The sequence below is a fragment of the Notechis scutatus genome, chromosome 1 (assembly GCF_049901735.1).
Source record: "Notechis scutatus isolate UNSWTSFEM ecotype Mainland chromosome 1, rNotScu1.2, whole genome shotgun sequence".
Taxonomy (NCBI): domain Eukaryota; kingdom Metazoa; phylum Chordata; class Lepidosauria; order Squamata; family Elapidae; genus Notechis; species Notechis scutatus.
Genome location: NC_142009.1, coordinates 158,830,144 through 158,848,490, shown reverse-complemented (window position 1 = coordinate 158,848,490; position 18,347 = coordinate 158,830,144). Strand labels below are relative to the sequence as shown.

Below are 18,347 nucleotides of genomic sequence, written 5' to 3'. Positions count from 1 at the left end.
ATGAGAGATATTCAGAAAAGTTGATTATACAAAAATGATTACATAGGTTTTTCCATAGAGTATAGAACAGCATTTTGTGATCAGTTATCAAACTGATCATGTATTCTGTATAGAGTTCAGGAAAGCATCTTTGCTTTTAAGAGAACATAGTTCAGAAGATGGTGAGGTGAATGCTTCAAAAGATTCTTGAAGTAGTAGATTAACTGGATCCTTTTAAATGCCTATGACTATGAACTAAAAATTCCCTATGTTTGTGTTAGTAGATTACAAGCTGATTAAGAGCTATTGTTATAATAACGCTACTAAAAAGGCAATTGTATTAACAAAAACATGTTAAGTAAGTAATAAGTCTTCATATTTTTCAAACTCTGCTACAAATTGGATCTGATTAGTATTTGGATGGGAGAGCACCAAGGAATATAAAGAGTATATGGCTATACTAATAAATTGAAGTACATTTTTGATGGAGGCCTGGCAAATTGCTTTTCTAATGTTAATAAGAAAGCAGCATGAATAGTTGTATGCATGTAATCACCAGCTGATACTGAGAGCAGTTTATTCTCATAAATGAGTGCATATATTAGGAAGAAGAAAGATGGAAGAGTATGCAGACAAAAACACCTGTTTAAAAAAATTAAATGTAGACATTGCCTGCGGAAAGAGTTGACCTTATCTTTATAAAAAGTTGACCTTATCTTTATTCCAGAATTAATGCTATCTCAGCAAAATACCACAAACTTAGTATGTTTTGATTTTCATGGTACATAAGAAAAATCCTGAAACACGGAAATGTAGTCATGAAGTTCTGACACATTAAACCACATTATGTGCAGTACCTTAGTGATGAAGCAACCTACAGTACAATTATGAGATTGTCATTATTATTGCATTTTTTTCAGACCACAGTATTTATATCATGCACTTCAGACATTTTAGTTAGGCCAAAAGCCAGTCATTTCCCAAGAGAAATTAAAAGCAATAAGCTGAGTAACAACACAAACAAGATGAATTTGGGTACTTTTATTTATTTATTTTTTAAATTACTCTTCATCAGAATAAACACACTAAAATAGTGAAGCTATAAAACAAAATGAAACTATAAGCAAAATGAAATGCTGACAATATCTGAAAAACACTAAAAGGACCTAAAATAGAATTGAAAACGTTGTAAAGTTAGTGCTACTAATACTTTTGAGAAGACAGTAAAGAAAGACTCTTTTTATAGATAGATAATTAAAATTCCTAAATAATGTTTACTTTATTATTTGAAAAAAGGAAGTCTACTGAAGATAAGCAGATATAGAAAAAGGCATTTCTATAAATAGGCTTCTTTCCCAAAGTACGTATGGCCTGCTATTATCTGAAACCTATCCATTAGGTAAAACTCATGGTTCAGTTAGACTACTGAATTATCTAGAACAGGGGCGTCAAACTCATGTCGGCATGTTGACATCACATATCGAGACTTTTTCTCCCTTTGCTAAAACCAGTTGTTGGTGTGGCCAGCGTGTGACGCATCCGGCCCACGGGCCATGAGTTTAACGGCCCTGATCTAGAAGAATCAGTTGGAATAAGACACTCCTTTTTTTTTTGATAGACTTCATCCATCAAGGTAGCCACAGCTGCCTTAATATCTGATTAAACTGAAGCCAAACAAACAGTTTTCATTCAAAAGTGCCTGCAATTGAACCTTCAGTTTCTGAAGTAGCTTTCTCCTAAACCTGTGTTTGTATTTGTCACTGAGCAATAGCTGTTAAATTTCACTACACTTTTTTAAAAAGTCTGGTGCAATACTTCTTTCAAGGCAGTCAGCCCTAACACTTTGTCTCGAGAAGCAATGATCACCTGGATGCATTTAATTTTCTAGGCTTGATTTGAGATGAGCCAGGTTCTTTATTATGCTAGTCTCTGAGGAGTCTAATACAAGTAGTAATCGAGTTACGACCATAATTGAGGTCGTAATTTATGTTGCTAAGTGAAACTTTTGCTAAGTGAGTTTGTCCCATTTTACGACTTTTCTTGCCACCGCTGTTAAGTGAATCATTGCATTTGTTAAGTTAGTAACATGGTTGGTAAGGGAATCTGGATTCCCCAATGACTTGGCAGAATGTCGTAAAAGCTGATCACGTGAACATGAACCATTTACCAAGGATCTGAATTTTGATCATGTGGCCATGGGGATGCTACAATGTTCGTGTGAAAAACCTCATAAGTCACATTTTCAGTGACATTGTAACTTTAAATGGTCACTAAACAAACTGTTGTAACTCTAGGAATACCTGTATATTCTGTTTTAAAAGTATCAGACACTGTTATCACCTGGGAAGCTGCATGACCATCCTAAATACAATGATCCTGAAAAAGTAAAAGTAATACCAGTGCCATAAAATACATGTAATAATGACTTTTTAGCATCAGCCTTTGGGCCTTGTCACTCATTTAAATAACTGTTTTACTCCAGAGCCTTCTGGCTATACATCTAAGAGAGCATCATTAAATACTGATTTTTGACACAATGTGCCAGAAGCGATGCTTGTGATTTTTCTTTTTTAAATACTGTCATTGATAAACAAGTTATCCATTTTCTTACCGTAATATCTTAAACAGACTTGAGGGTTCTCAACAGTGCAATATTGGCAGAACCTATTATGAGAATATCACTATCTCCAAATCTATTCTGCAGTGTGAATACAATGAAGACAGGGGAACTGCAGCATTCTGCTATACATATGGAAAGCATCTGCTGTTGGCATAGTATCTCCCTATAAATAATTGACCGCTGTTTTCGTAGTCACTTTAAAGTGTGTAATACAGGTCCAGTGTATCAACTTGAGTTTGTAGAAATGTTGATTATCACCAGATTCCAGACCTGGCTACTTGCAGAAACATCACAATAATTGTTTCAGCCAGCCAATGTTTTATGCAATGTAGAGATAATATCTGGCAAAAGAGAAACCAGGAAAGTATATGGCAGTTAAAGCATGTAAAACATTTTGAATATAAAACAAATGGAAACTAAACAATACCTTACCATTTGTGTGGATCTTTTAATGCAGTTCTCCAAGATCTTTTCATATTAAAACCAGAAGTGCAACCTGAAAATTAATATCAATTACTGAAAACAAAATGCCACATCAGAAATGTTAAGATTTTGTTTTAAACCCACAAACTGAAAGCAATTCAAAACTCCAGTAAGGCTAAAAATATGAACTTGACCTATGAGAGTTACCACAAAATGCTTTGCAGTCAAAAGCCAACAAAGAAAAAAAGAGCTGATGTTTTGAGATCCCAGGGCTGATCTAGAGGCAATACTTTGTTCTGTGAGTCAGAAAAAATTGGAGACGCACAAATATATGTGTATGTGACCGTGTGTGAGTGATTTTACTTCGTTGTGTTTTTCTAGGGTTTTTTTTGTTGTTCTGGAAATAGTCATAGTTTGATTTTCCTTTATTTTTAAAGATGTTCATGTTGGAATTCAGTGTAATTTTGTTTTTAAACTTAACAATTGAACAAAATTCAAAATTGAATGAAAGAAATTATGTTTTTCTAATCTTGTTTTGTTTTGGCTTGATTGTGTATTTATTAGCTACACAGTGTTGTTTTTTAAAAATAGAGCAATATAGATTTTCTACCTAAATAAATTTAATTAACTATTTTGTAAATATATAAACTACTTCTGCCAATTAACAAATAATATTTTATATAATAACTACCTTGTTATCCTTTCTAATAATTGTTTATTCTCTTCGCTAGTATCCAACATAGGAAAAAAAACTGCCAGAGAGTAATTTTTTCTCTCATCACAAAGCAGTTCATCCGCTGATCAGCAGATACTGAAAATAGTTAAGTCAGTTTCTTTAATTCAACCACTGGTAATCCTAAGGGTTTGGAGCAGTAAGCATATATATGTCTCTCAGAGCATACCTTTCATTCTGTCTGGCTGAAATAACTCTTAACACTCAAGAGTATGAAGAATGGGGTAGATCAAATAAATTAGCAGATATCACAAAATAAAACTACTTTAGGAAATAGTTTACCCGTTATAATCACTGAAATACGCTGGTGAATGTGCAGGTCATACTAAGTAAATATATTTGTTTATAGACATGTTCTGTATTAGCTTCCACTTTTGCCCAGGATTTTGTCCAAACAAAATCCCACTAGAAGTAGGATGTTCGCACCCGAGTAGGAGTTTCTTGGATAAATATTTTTGCTATATTGAGACCAAAACCACTTCTACAAATTTCAGACTTTGATTGAAATGGTATATTTCTTTTTGCTTTTTATTTCTTCCCATCTCCACCACTGGCAACCACTGATGCATTACCTTAACTCCTCTTACCTCCCACTGCTTTGGCGAACAAGAGCCTCAATAGAAACTGAGCACATCAAGCAGGAATGAGCATCGAGCAGAAGTACTGTAGCCGCACCCACGTTTCTGCCAGCAAAGGAGCAGGGAGCTGAAGAGAACCTCTCCGTTAGGAAAGTAGCTCTTCTTGTGTTAAAATAACAGATGAGTTCCTTTTCCCCAGCAACCAGATATAGGCATTGAGTTAAGACTGTGTATGGGATAAAGTAGCACATATTACACACACATTTGCCAGGGAGTTATTTATGGGTAAATGTGTGGAATTGATGATATATGTTCTCACTATAATAGCAAGAGAAAGCTTCTGACCAAGCAGCTAGTAGCAGCAGCATCTAATGGGAAAATATCTATTTTTCTCCAAGACTCTTCAGTTGCTTACATGGAAATTCCACTCCTGTAGCCCAGCGGCTGCCTATTTCAACATCCACCTCAGTCATCCTGGTATCTCGCCATAAGCAACAATGGGGAGAAAAAGGCTAATGCAAATAATAATTAGACAAGGTGCCATATTTCAAAAGCTTTGATCATTCAACTTTTAATCCATTGAAATAATTTTTGGAAGTAATTGTATCCCTATGTAAAAGAGAGGGAAATTGAAGCTGCATAAAGACAAATGGTCTTTGGGAGGCCACACAGCAAGTAAGGAAGTCAGTTAATTTTAAATCCTAGTATCTTCTTATTCTAGTAAACCCATCTTCCCAACCGCCCTATTCTGCTTTCTTTTCCTCTCCCTTCCTAGCCAATTGCCTTAAAATGCTCCACAGAGTTTAGAAGAAAAAACAATATCAAGTACACAGACGCATTTGTCTAGACCTGGGTAGAACTGTGCTCCAAATAAATGTGAGTAAGTTGAATAAAAAAACTAGTTGCTATAAGGAACCCTATTTAGCGAAGAGTCTAATTAGGCCACAGTGTACTAATAATCTTCAGTTATACTCTGTGGGAGGTCTTCAAGTTAGTAGGAAGCAAGTCTGCCTTTTTATGCTGTGCTGATTCTTAAACCAAATCCAGCTTTACAGTCGCATTCTTTTTTTTTTTCTAGATGTCTCCCTTAAGGCTTCCAGTTTAACTTTATTTCCAGAAGTTTTCTTACTCAGAAAAATAAATCTATTAAACTTTGTGGCAGTGATGGGAAGAACTTCATAAGTCTGTTTGTTTTGCAAAAGCTACTGCCAAGTATTGTTTTATAGTTTCCTTTTTTAAGCTTCCCACACCATTGTTTACAGTAGCCTCTGAGAAACATAACATAGTAAGTAGTTCATTCCCTACCAGTTTCTTTCTTTTTCTATAGGCAAATGTCTGTGTGCTATTCCCACACCTCACGCTTTTACTGGAGCAGATGCCATCCTCTTTTTGCCTTGTTTTCTTTCCTCAATGATATCAGATGGAGGCTGAGAAGGGGAACAGAATTTGTTGAAAGTTGATGTGCTATAGAAACGTTATATGTTAGGTTTGTTTTAAAAATCAAAGACAGTGGAGACAGGCAGGAATGGGTGGATAGATGGATAGATAGATATAGATAGATAGATAGATAGATAGATAGATAGATAGATAGATAGATAGATAGATAGATAGATATTAATGAGAAAAGCATCAATTAATGCAGAAAAATAGTGGAAGTACAAATAGGGGAATTTTTGAAGAATTGCTTACATTGTAGGGCCAATGGCCAAGAAAGGTGCAAGAGTTTGTGAAAATTCAGAATTATGTAATACAGTCAAAATCTTTCAGTATCTACAGCTGGATCTACTGGAATTTTGTGGAAATGGCATTTATAATGAGAGATTCACTCCTCACCAGGACAGATCTTACTGATTGACAGCATTGTGAAGGAGTCCATAATTCTTTATTGTTCTCATGACCTGCATTCTCAAGAATATGAAGTTCATTTTTCATCAGGTTTATCAGGAATTAAGGGTGTAAGCCTGTTAAAGCCTGTTGTAATTTTGAAGAAAATGAATTGGCAATAAGGATATGTATTACTTTGAGGTTAATTATTTGGCAACACATACTTATTTTGTGATGCAACAGGAATTAACAACAAAGAATATAAAGCATATTTTCTTCTTTAATCATATTGATTATTTTGCTGTTACAGCTTCAACCATGATTTAAATTCTTTTAATGTGGTTTAGGAAAATAAAATAGTTGTAAGGATATTTGCCTGTTTCTTAACTGAGGGAGCCAGCATTGTCCGAACACATTTCCCGTAGTCACGTGGCCAGCATGACTATATGCCAAAGGTGCATGGAACACTGTCACTTTCCCACCGAAGGTCTACTCTACTAATGTACTTGCATCTGCATGCTTTCTAACTGTTAGGTGGGCAGGAGCAGGGTAAGCAATGGGAGCTCACTCTGTTGTGCAGCGCTGGTGTCTCGAACCTGGGTTGTCAACTTTCAAGTTAACAAACTCAGCATCTTTAACCACTAAGCTTATCAGCTGAAAAAATTCTAGGAGGAATAAAATTTAAACTATGCCTTTCCTTATAGAGAAGAAAGTTTTGTCTAGCTATGCATCATTTGCTACTATGGGTATAGGTCAAATGGTAACACAATGGACTAGTGTGTTATATGCCAATATAGGAAGAGGATTTATCACACCATCTTGGTGATTTTTGCTGATCCATACAATCATTCCTTCAGAAGGCTGCTATTTGACTTCAAGGGAAAAGCACATTGGTATTTATATTATATTTCTGCATAAGAACAAATGGTACTGAAAATAAAAACAGTTAAGAGAGGAGAAGGAGAAGAAAATACCCAGCGGTTAAAGGAACAGAGTCAGAAAAAAAAAGAAAAGAAACTGTGTGTGAATTGGATTTGGACCACAAAATTAGAAGAATTACTGAAAACCTCAATAAATAAGTAGCTAAGTTTATAGGCTTATCTGAGATGTAGGTTAAGTAAGATAGAAGAGTAGGATTATGTTAGTAAAACTTATGAAACTTAAGAGTCTATGTATTTGTGAAGCAATAAGTAGAACACTTTGGGGTGAAACCTATATCTATTTGCCAGTTCTGCCTGTTCCAAACCATCCAAAATGAACCCCATAACAGAAGCTATATTCATAGGAGAAAAAAAATCTGAAACTTCTGGTCATCACTGAAATCAAGTGAAGCAAGTAGAAATTAATCAGGAATTAGGGTTGAAGTAATTGTGAATGCTAATCTTTAAAGCCATGAACAACATGGGCAAGATTTCAAGGAACATCTTCTGCCTCATGAATTTGGTCATCTGTACAAACTTTCTTCTGGGTGTTTTGTCAACTACATACATACAGGCAGCTAACCAAAAGGAGAGTCCATTAGAATTTCCTCCCTTGAGGAAAATAGCCCATACTGATGCCTTTGCAACCTCGATTAAGATAGCTGTCTTCTTCAAGGATTATTTTAGTTAGTCCATCAGTCAATCAGCCTTACATGCTTCTATTTTCCTGGAATAGTGGTAGTTATACACTTTATCTTTTCCTGTGCTGTTTATTAATGCAAGATGATGATGATGATGATGAAGAAGATGATGATGATGATTGAAATCCACTGAAAGGATACATTTAATTGATTTGAAGTAATCATCGTTATCATAGAGGGTTACAATTTTCCTGACTTTGGCCAGATTCAAGAGCCAGGCTTGCTTGATTCAAGGGCATCTTTAGCTTCAGATTTTCCTCCTCCAAGAATTGGGGCTCTTTTACTGCAAAGTTTAAAAGAGAATTCCAGAACATTTGTTTTGCTCAGCCTGTGATTAATTTTTTGCTGGCCTTTATTCATTTTATTTATTTGCTGCTTTTAGTAATTTATTAGGCGATTTTATTGTAGGCTGCCTGTGAGGGACTTGCTCTGAAAGGCAGCTTATAAATAATGTAAATACATTAATATTACACTTAGGTTATACAACTGGTTTCAAATGATTTCCTAGAATGAAGAATGAACAAAAATTGTTTAAATGTTAAACGCAAAGATGACATCTCCTGTGGTGAATTTGTATGTATAGAGAGAAAACTGTCAGTTCTGCTTCATCTATTCAGCCACGTGCGGCCTATATATTTAGCCACCAAGTGTAATTGACACTCTTTACTTGAGTGGGTGATTTGCACAGAAGTCCTGAATGATTTCATTTTTCTCCTTCAGAAAGGCAAGAATTGCATGAAATCTGATGACAGGATTCTTTGGTAAGGATATATAAAGTCATGAGACCAGGCAGCTAAATTTATTATACAACATAAAGAGTATTAGTTCTGAGCCTAAATTTTCCTTCATGTAGAGAAGCTATTCTAATGAATTAATATACTGAGCTGAATATTGTAAATTTGAGTAACAAAGTGAATGCGAACAGAATCAGATCTACTGCCTTTTAAATGAATGGAAAAGTCTAATTTCTAATCTGCAAAAGTTGGGTATTTGCATTGTCAAAAAGCATCCAGTAAGTAACTTGAATCGGGAGTTATTTTAGATGATTTTTGCCTTAAAGCTTATATACTAATAATTTTATTTAGAAGTTCTAGAACTGAAATGTTTAGGCTGAAAACTCGCTTGCTCTCTTTTTTGCTCTCTCTCATTGCTTCATAGCATTTTATTTTATTCTGCCTAATTAGTTTTTATCTGCTTCTTGAGCATCATTTTTTCTTCTTGCTGCTTGAATATTTGCCATTGTATTTACTTTGGTTTACATATAACTATTTTTCCTCTTGGGCTAATAGCCACTAAGAGTAGAAAACAGGCCTACTTATGGGATCAACATTTCCTCAATCCAATTATTGGGTTTTGCATTAAAGATAACAATTCTCAAGCACAAGTAAGTTGGGCATCATATCTTTGCATCGTTCTTTGTGAGCAAACAGTTCAAGCCACTAATTTAACAATTCTCCAAAGTATCTCAGAACTTTACTAAAGCAGGTCTGTTTGGTATGCTATTGAATAAGCTCTTGTCCTAAAAATAGACCAACCCTGTCTCAATTATGCATCAGAATAAGGTTGACTTGTAAACAAATCTTTATTTCACTCCAAAATAGAAGTTTTCGTTGTACAGAACTTCGGTCACCAGCTACATCTTTTCTCATTCACATGAAATAGACTCAGGAGTTATTATTTTTCCATTCAATATATTGTTGCCCCCTAGATGTTCAGAGGTTATGAAGAACAACAATTTCTGGTTGTGATTATAGTCTTTAGATACATCCATATATCTTATTTTTCTTTCCCATCCTCAAACTAGTATCTCCGTGGAGGATATAAGGGTATGCAGTAGGAATGGGAGAGGAAGCCTTTACTGCCTAATGTTTGTTTGTTTGTTTCTACGCTTAAGTGACTCTGGACGGTTATAGTAGCTCTAGGACATTTTTAACAAAGATCTACGTAGAGAAACAACAGGGTTGTACACTCTGAGCGTAGTACAGAAGTGCTTGCAAGAGACCACTCATCTTTTCTGTTTATTAAAACAGTCACATCCTTTTTCAGGATCATATAGAAGTATAAAAAATAGGCTACTTAAGACAGGTCTGGTACAGAATATAGATATAGAAATATACTAATTACAAAGAAGCCATCAATTGCTTTCATTGTTATTGTTATGGACTGAATATCTCTGGTATGTTCATAACAATGATTGTTGTTTAATCCTGACATTTACATTTTGTATAATTTTTGAGAAAACAGTTATCTTAAATAACAGTTATTATCCTGCATTTTTCCATCACAAAAGTCATATTGACCTTTTCTTGGATTTTGTTAACTCTTTTACATACCTGCAAATTGAGCTTCAGCTATTGTGGTTTTAAAGAAACTCAAAACTTTGCAAAGATAGTCTTGACTTTGTTTTTCCACCCCTTTCCACCAGTCTTTTCATTCTTTAGGAGTTTCCCATTTTGCACTCATAGGTGACTTATTGGACCCTTTCCCATGTCATATATGTTTAATTTAATATAGATATCTGCAGGCTTTCCTGTCAGCTACACAACACTATCTTAAACCAGATTATGTTTACTATTTAGAATTAAAGTTGGTATTTCTTCCCATTTATTTGGTTCCAATTTGGCCTGCTGTTCTGAGGGATACACATTTAGGTTAAGTAGATATACATAGAAAAATGTAGAAATAGAAAAAGGAAGGCCTGGAACATCTGATCAAGAAAATCAAAGAAGAAATTAAGAATTTTGGTCTGTTCCTGAACATCTAAAAAACCAAGCTCATGTCCACTGCAAGGAATGGAAACAAACACCTAAATAGTAATTAAAGATGAAGAGATAGAATGTGTGGGGAAAAATATACTTTCCTAGAATCGCAGATCACTCAAAGTGGTAAATGTAGCTGAGAAGTAAAACATCAGATTGTACTGGGTTGCACAATAATGATGAACATGAGCCAAATATGGAAAAGCAAGGACATGTGGCAATCAAATATCTGGAGCGCATAAGAGCAGACATGTCACTGGAAGGCAAAATCATGAAACAGTGAATCACTTATTTTGCCCATGCCATGCGAGCAAATTTACTGGAAAAAACAGTTACATTTGGAAGAGTTAGTGGTAAAAGGAAACCAGTGGCTGGACACCATCAAAGATGACACCAGCCATAGCATAGAAAAACTCAAAGAAATAGTATAAGATTGGAAGATGTGGAGAGACCTGGCCCATAGAATCACCAAGAGTCAGATACATCTGAATAAATAATATCATCACAAATATTTGAAACTAAATTAACTTAAATTCCTCATCGTTATAACATTCCTTTTGCATGCTCCCTGTTCTGCTTTACTATTCAAGATCATCTTCAGCATGTTGATCACACAGGACATATACAGAGATCCAGTGTAGAACTGTGATCAGATGATGCCATTCCTACAGGTTCTGTGGTGAAACCTGGTGTTCCTATGTTTTATTGCATGTTGGCTTAATACTTTTCACATATACATGCAGGCATATGTAAATATGCAAAATTACATTGGTAATTGTGTCATTTCAATATTGAAGAATAGCCATCCACATCAAAGTGCGGATGCATGTATTAAATGAAGAAAACAAATATCTAAAGCTATTATAGCCCCGTAAGGCTGCACATATTGAATTTTAATAAGTAGAATTCATTACATGTCATTATAAAAAGTGTTGTGATTATGATTATATCTGGCAGCAGATATGAATGTAATGGAATGATTGCAATGATTAGCTATTTACTTTGTTATGTTCTGTTTTTATTGTTGAATTTGAGAGATAGGGGATGTTCTGCTTGATAGCACAAAATAACTTGTTTATTATTATAGAACTTGCTTTGTGGTATCACTTGCTACTCTATTCAGAGAGTAAAATATATCAAGCAAGCCCTTAGAAGGGAAAAATACTGTTTGCCATCAGCACCATTTCTTCCTTTCCTACCTCCTCCTCTCTTTTAAGTGGTTTTTGTTATCTCTGGTCCTTTCCGAGTCTCCCCCCTCCCCCAATATTCTCTGAATCAAACTTAATTACTGTATATGTAGCTGCCACATCTCCTTTCTCATATTAGTGAAAAAAATCAACTATTTAAACTATTTAAATAGTTAAATTATATCTTCATATACATTTAGTGTTGAATTAGAGTATTAAAGGTTTTTGCTGTGTTATAAATCTATTCGAGTGTCTTGAGGGAAAGGGAAATACTATTTTTTGCCTGAAATTCTAAGCATAGATTCTAGTTGCTTAAGCAATACTGACATCTTTGGATGTATGGCTCCTTTGTTTATATGGTCCATGCCTAGCTTTAGTTAGTGTATTTCATTTTGAACTATTCATTCTTATGACATTGCCTAATGTTTTATTTGAAAGTTCAAAGTAATATTCTTCATCTAGTAACAGATTCCAGTGTAAGCCTATGTATAACAGAGAGAAAGGTAGGACATTTCTTCTGGATAAATGTACATTAAAACCTCTAAGAGTAAATTTTGCAATGTTATTCATTCATTGGTTCCCAAAAGTAGGGGGAAAAAAGGTCATGTCAAAATTTGAAAAAGTTTCCATTTTATATGTAGAGAAAAGTTTTCAGAAACAGGTTCAGGAAGTCTCTCTGTAGATGTGCTCTGAATTGCAATCTGTAAAACTCTTTTTTATTAATATTTGTGAATATTAGAAATTCTAGCAAAGTGTGGGAAATGTGTGTACTTGTTCACTGGATTACAAAACAGGCATTACTAACCATCAGCCTATTGTCTGAGCTTGCTGGGAGATATAGTTCAGCAATATCTGAAAGATCTGAGAATTCAAAGCCCAGTTTTATGGATGCATTTGCTGGTGATTAAGAGTCTGTGAGAGAATTAATTGAATTGTCTGGGTTGAGATGTGGATTTTTAGGATCTGGAATTTCAGAAAACTTTACATGATTCAACTATGAAGGCTTTTAAAATTGTAAAATAATGGTAATAGTGGAAACTATTGTATCTTCAAAATAGAACAGATTCCCAACTTTCTTGTAGCATATTGAATTTGGATTATCCTTTGGTCGACAACATTGGACTGCTACAGAGAACATTATTGTGTCTTTACATGCAGGAGATAATAATGTTCTGATCATTAATATCCAGATATAGCCAGTGGTATGGTAGATATAGCCAGGGGGTGGGCTGCTATGGGTTCGGACAGACCCGTAGCTAACGTTATGGCTGGTTGGGCAAACCACGAAATCCCACCCCTGGCTGGCCCTGCCCTCCCTGCCCCTCCCACCCTGCCCCTCCCAGGAGTCTCCACATAGCCCGTTTTGGATGTGAGGTAAGTGCTGGGCCCATGGAGGGACTCGGGAGGGGGAAAAACGGGCATCCCGGAAGTCTGGAAATGGGCCTGTTTCCGGCCTCCAGAGCCTGGGGGAGGCATTTTTTGCCCTTCCAGGCTTCCCCAGGAAAGTCTCCGGAGCCTGGGGTAGGCAAAAACGCCCCCTCACCACACTGCGGTGCAGGAGACCTACTAGGCCATGCTTACCATGGCCACACCCACCCAGCAACCAGGCAGAGAACCCGTTGCTGAAATTTTTGAAGCCCACCCCTGGATATAACAGTTGTTGTAATTGAACAAGAATAGTTGTTGTTAAAACTGAATGAGAATATAATTAGAGCATTCCATATTTCTGATCTTTGTTCCACACAAATAAATTTTAGGTTTGGTTGGATGAAATAATTAGGTCGGATCATTACCTAAACTAAGTAACGTCATCAGTGCAGTGAAACATCTACAAGGAAACAACTAAGTTCAGAGAGCACCAGGGACCGCTTATTTCAACCCTGAGCTACAAATATTCTCCTCGATCAAAATGTTGTTATGCCAACATGTTGTGGAACCTAACAAAAGTATTTTTACCCTATTTACCTACAATCTTTTGGACTAGGTGGTATAAAAATTATTATAAATAAATGAAATATTCGGTGTTTATTCCTTGGTGAGGACAGTGGTTTGACTCAAATTACCAAGACTGCTGCATGAGAATTAGATGTTTGACATCAATGCCTAAATGTATTCATTTGTTACATTTTTTTCATACATAGATTTATATGAATGAAAGTGTACTGCTTTTTAAGTCTGTGATTCACAGTAAAAATTAATGCATATTTAGTATTTAATAATTGATGTAGTAGTAGTAGTATCCATGGTATCTAATGCTGTACTTCAGTTGATACACCAATTCCTTTTCTCATTTCCCGAAAGAGTTCAATTACTCTTTAACGTCGTTTTGAAAACTTCCAGTCTTGGGCCTGTCTTTAAAAATTGATTTAAAATTTTAGTTGAAAATCCTGGTTTTTAACATTTAAAGTCAGAAATAACCTAAAGTCAAAACATCTAAGGGGTTGTCTACTCCAATTTGAATCTGCCTACCATAGAGGCTTTTTTTCTGGGTGTCCCTCCTTTGGCAAATTAGTTGTAGTTACTAAAGATTTGTTCAGTTCTTAAATTCTGTCCCCTACAAATTTACTTGGCTTTTTTAGTTAGCTGAAGTTTCAGTTTTGGTGTTGACTGAAATGTTCCTAGCTAGCTTGATTTCTTATTCTACAACATGATATCACACATATACTGTATCACTCAGCATTAATAAACCTTTGTAATCTAAACAATTACTTTTCAGTGTTTGACTTGATTCTGATTCATTTAATTCGGGATAATCAGTTTAGATTAGTATGATTTGTTGTAGGCTGCTTTAGAGGCTCTTATAAATGGAAAATCAGAGTAGACTCATGTTGTCATCTACCAGTTTTGATTATTCATATCAGTTTTACTTGGTATATTTGTATGTGCATTCACGTGTATGCAAAAGGAGTGGGGGGAAGTGACATCTTGATTTTTGATGATGTCCATATTGGGAGTATAAAAGAAAATTTACCAAAATGCACTCAGTTGGAGATGGATAGCAGCATTGATTAGAATTCAGATAACTTAAAGACATATAGGAGGTCTTTAAAGGAAAGTTTGTGCATAAAACAAATAAACATTACAGTGATATCACTAGGATAATTCACTACAATGGTTCTATAATGTCTCAAAATATGTTTAAAGCTCCTGATAGAAAAGCCTAGTATCTTGAGCCACCTAAAATGAGTGATTTTTTTTTTTACTTTTCTCTCATAGCCTTCAGTTGTTTGAGCCTCTTTTTCAAACCTGTTGATACTGCAGTGTCATAAAACTGACTTAATGGGAGGTGAAGTAAAGGTTGATTGGATGTATATTGTAATGAACCTAGCCTGTAAAATCCTCATGAGAGAAATTAGAAATATTGCAGTCATTTATTTATTATAGGTAAGGCAGAAGTGAATTTTCTAAATGGTGATGAGATTTATGATAGATTTTTTAAAAAATGAGAACGTTGAACTAATAGTAGTTTCGACCGCCAATTGCTTACGTATTAGGTAATTAACAAAATAGGATGTCATAATTTTGCACATGTCCTGAAATAGAATCACTAACCACTTCTAACCACACTGAGCTTTTAATAGAAAAAGTGGTTGCTTAATGCTTCCCCACCAGAAATGTTAAGATTAAGTTTGCTATTAGATTGCAGCCAGAATAGTCTACAAACAGGAAGAAACTCTTGCTCTGCTCTCTGCCTATTTTTCCTTGTTTAAGTTGATGTGATAATTCATTGCAGATTTTCTTTCTTTGACAGAGCGCCTACCGCAGAAATGGGATGACTTTTCTGGCTTGCTAATATGGATGTGCCTACAGCAACAGGAAAGACAGTGTTATATTAAGGTGACTTCCCCCCCTCCCAAGCCAATTCGGCGTTTGCAAGTATACTTGTGAGTGGGCTGGTTTGTTGTGACTATCAACTGGCTGCTTCTGTCTCTCTTTTCCTACCCCCTCAGTCATTATTCCTGATTTCTAAATAACATTTAGCTATTTAATGGTAGGATGTTTGGTATGTTATGGTAAATTGCACAGGTCTGAAGTTTAACCTCCTCCTCAAAATTACTACATTATCAGCCCTCAAGAACAAACTTCAGTGGGCTTTTTGTTAATTTCAACTCACCTTTATATAAAGAATGATAAAAAAAAAAAGCTGTGATGTATTTACATCAAACTGCTAATTGCCTTATTTGTTTTTCCTTATCAGGAAAATAGGTCGAGAAATGTTGATTTTTTAGAAATCTACAAAGCCAATTGTTATTTTGTGTAATTTGGAAACTGATAGAATGACCGGGAACTGTGAAGCAGAAAATAATGTTATTTTAACAATCAATTTAGATATAGCTATATAACATTAGAATTGAACTAAACTATGATATACCAATATTGGTCTTCCAAACTGGATTTTTGAAAAATAGCAATTTCAAAACTATATGCTATAAGAGTCTCCTATGAGTGCAAACAATTGCACCAGCAAGTGATGCTATGCAAAGGTAAGCGTTTCTGGCCCATCTGTGTACCAGATATGAAAAGCACCTGAAGGCAGGACAGGAAGCAATGGATGGAAACTAATCAAGGAGAGAAGCAACCTAGAACTAAGGAGAAATTTTCTGACAGCACAATTAACCAATGGAACAACTTGCCTCCAGAAGTTGGGAATAGCAATAGCACTTAAACTTATATACTGCTTCACAGTGCTTTATAGCCCTTTCTAAGCGGTTTACAGAGTCCATATTGCCCCCAACAATCTGAGTTCTCATTTTATCATCTCAGAAGGACTGAAGGCTAAGTCAACCTTGAGGCTGGTGAGATTTGAACTACCAAACTGCTGGCAGCTGGCGGTCAGCAGAGTAGACTGCAGTACTACATTCTAACCACTGCGCCACCACAGCTTTTACTCTAACACTGGAAGTTTTTAAGAAGAGATTTGTCTCTTCTTAAAAACTTGTCTCAAATGGTGTAGACAAAATTTGTCTGAAATGGTGTAGGGTTTCCTGCCTAAGCAGGGGGTTGGACTAGAAGACCTCCAAGGTCCCTTCCAACTCTGTTATTCTGATTGCTTCATTTTCAGTCAGTCACTTTGCAGAATTGCCTGCTATGGAGAAATCCTATTCTGTGCAGTTCAAGAGCTGGATGAGGCTCTTTCCCTCAGAAAAAAACACAGTCATTTACTGAATCATGCAAAAAGCTGAAGGCAGGGATAATTCTTTGTACTTTGGGATATTATTTGAAAGCCCCTTTCTACACCAAAAATATATATTTGTATTATCCCAATGCAAATGCCTTTCTCACAATAATTATATGAGAAGCGTTTTTCTGTTAAGATAAGCATGCTAGATAGTAAATTGTAATCCTAATTTTTCTGTGGAATGAAAACATGGAAACAGCATTTTGCCATTACATCAAGATTACTTTCTTATTTGTTTTTTCTAGGCTTTCAGTGATTTGTGAATCCATTTATCTGATTTTTTTTTAAAGAAATGACACTACAGCATTCTTTTTTTGAAGCAACTAATGCCTTGTCTTTTCTTCGGTTGGTATGTTACTCAAGAAGGATTCCTTTCAATTGCAAACTAATTTCAGTGTTCTGTTTTTGTCCAAGATCTACACAAGACTATATTCATTTTCATTTTTTATTAAAACTTTAGCAAAGCTTTCACAATTCTATGATGAGGTCTGAATATGGCCATCATTTTTGAATGGGATCTCATGTAATGTTTTCATTAAACCCTGCAGGATGGACTCATTGCCAAAAGTTGCTGCTGTAGAGTTAATCATAAGAGCCAAGGACTTAAAGAGTCCAAATACTGGACATTCACCATAACCAGCCTTATACGGATCAATCTCTTTAGAAGTCAGTGTTTAGATGTGGTTACTTTACTGAATTATTGCAATTGATGTATTCAGTATTATGCTTTCCATAGTGGCATTATTATACTTTAAAAACATTTTTGCATGTCATTTTTCTGGAATTGATCTGATGTTAAAGAACTAAAAATAGTGTATACAGTAAAGAAGAAAACCCATTGCTGATGTTCTGTCTGTGCTTGCTGAAATGTATGATTAAACCTTTCTTTTTATCATGATTTCTTATTTTTTTTGGCATCCATAATGATGGAAAATTATATGCTTGCTGTAAACATCCAGACTTTTTAAAGGACACCAGCATTTATTGTATTTGGTTTCGATCTGCAGGCATATATGCAAAAAGAAAACATTTTAGGCCAAGAATACTGGAATAAAAATTCTTTCTCTAGATGTATCTTTGTTTTTTTAAAAAAAATGCATAAGCAGAAAAAGCACTGCCATTTATTTCTTACTTTGGTACACTTACAACCCCAGAGAATGAAAAATCAACATATATTTCTCTTAGAAATATGACAGATCATGTTTTTGTTGGTCTGCTGTATATTTGTCTGTCTTGAACAGTCTGACAGGCAATTATTTATAAAATCTAGTTTGTTCAATAAACCCATATAATAACCTTTCTCTTCTCCAAAAAGCAAGAATTATAAGCCAAAACGAAAAAATTGTAAGGAAAACAAGCTACATTTTGTCTCATTTTCTTGGATCAGTTTAGATTTATTCCCAGAATGACTGAATATAGTATAGCTCCTATATTTTCCTATCCC

The 18,347-nt window shown here is 35.1% G+C and overlaps 1 protein-coding gene across 16 annotated transcripts in view; it reads left to right on the top strand.

Moving 5' to 3' along the window:
- The window catches only part of SUPT3H (SPT3 homolog, SAGA and STAGA complex component), a 257,371-nt gene extending 239,400 nt beyond the window's left edge, over positions 1-17,971 (top strand). For 9 of the 16 annotated variants that reach the window (XM_026683726.2, XM_087949190.1, XM_087949186.1 and 6 more), the window contains 2 exons: positions 15,476-15,561; positions 17,452-17,971. In XM_026683726.2, coding sequence (XP_026539511.1) covers positions 15,476-15,517 — 42 coding nt within the window. In that variant the 3' untranslated portion in view covers positions 15,518-15,561; positions 17,452-17,971. Of the gene's footprint in view, positions 1-15,475; positions 15,562-17,148 lie in introns of all 16 variants that reach the window. The other 7 variants (XM_026683727.2, XM_087949192.1, XM_087949187.1 and 4 more) reach the window with 1 other exon arrangement.
- Positions 17,972-18,347: the final 376 nt, after the last annotated feature.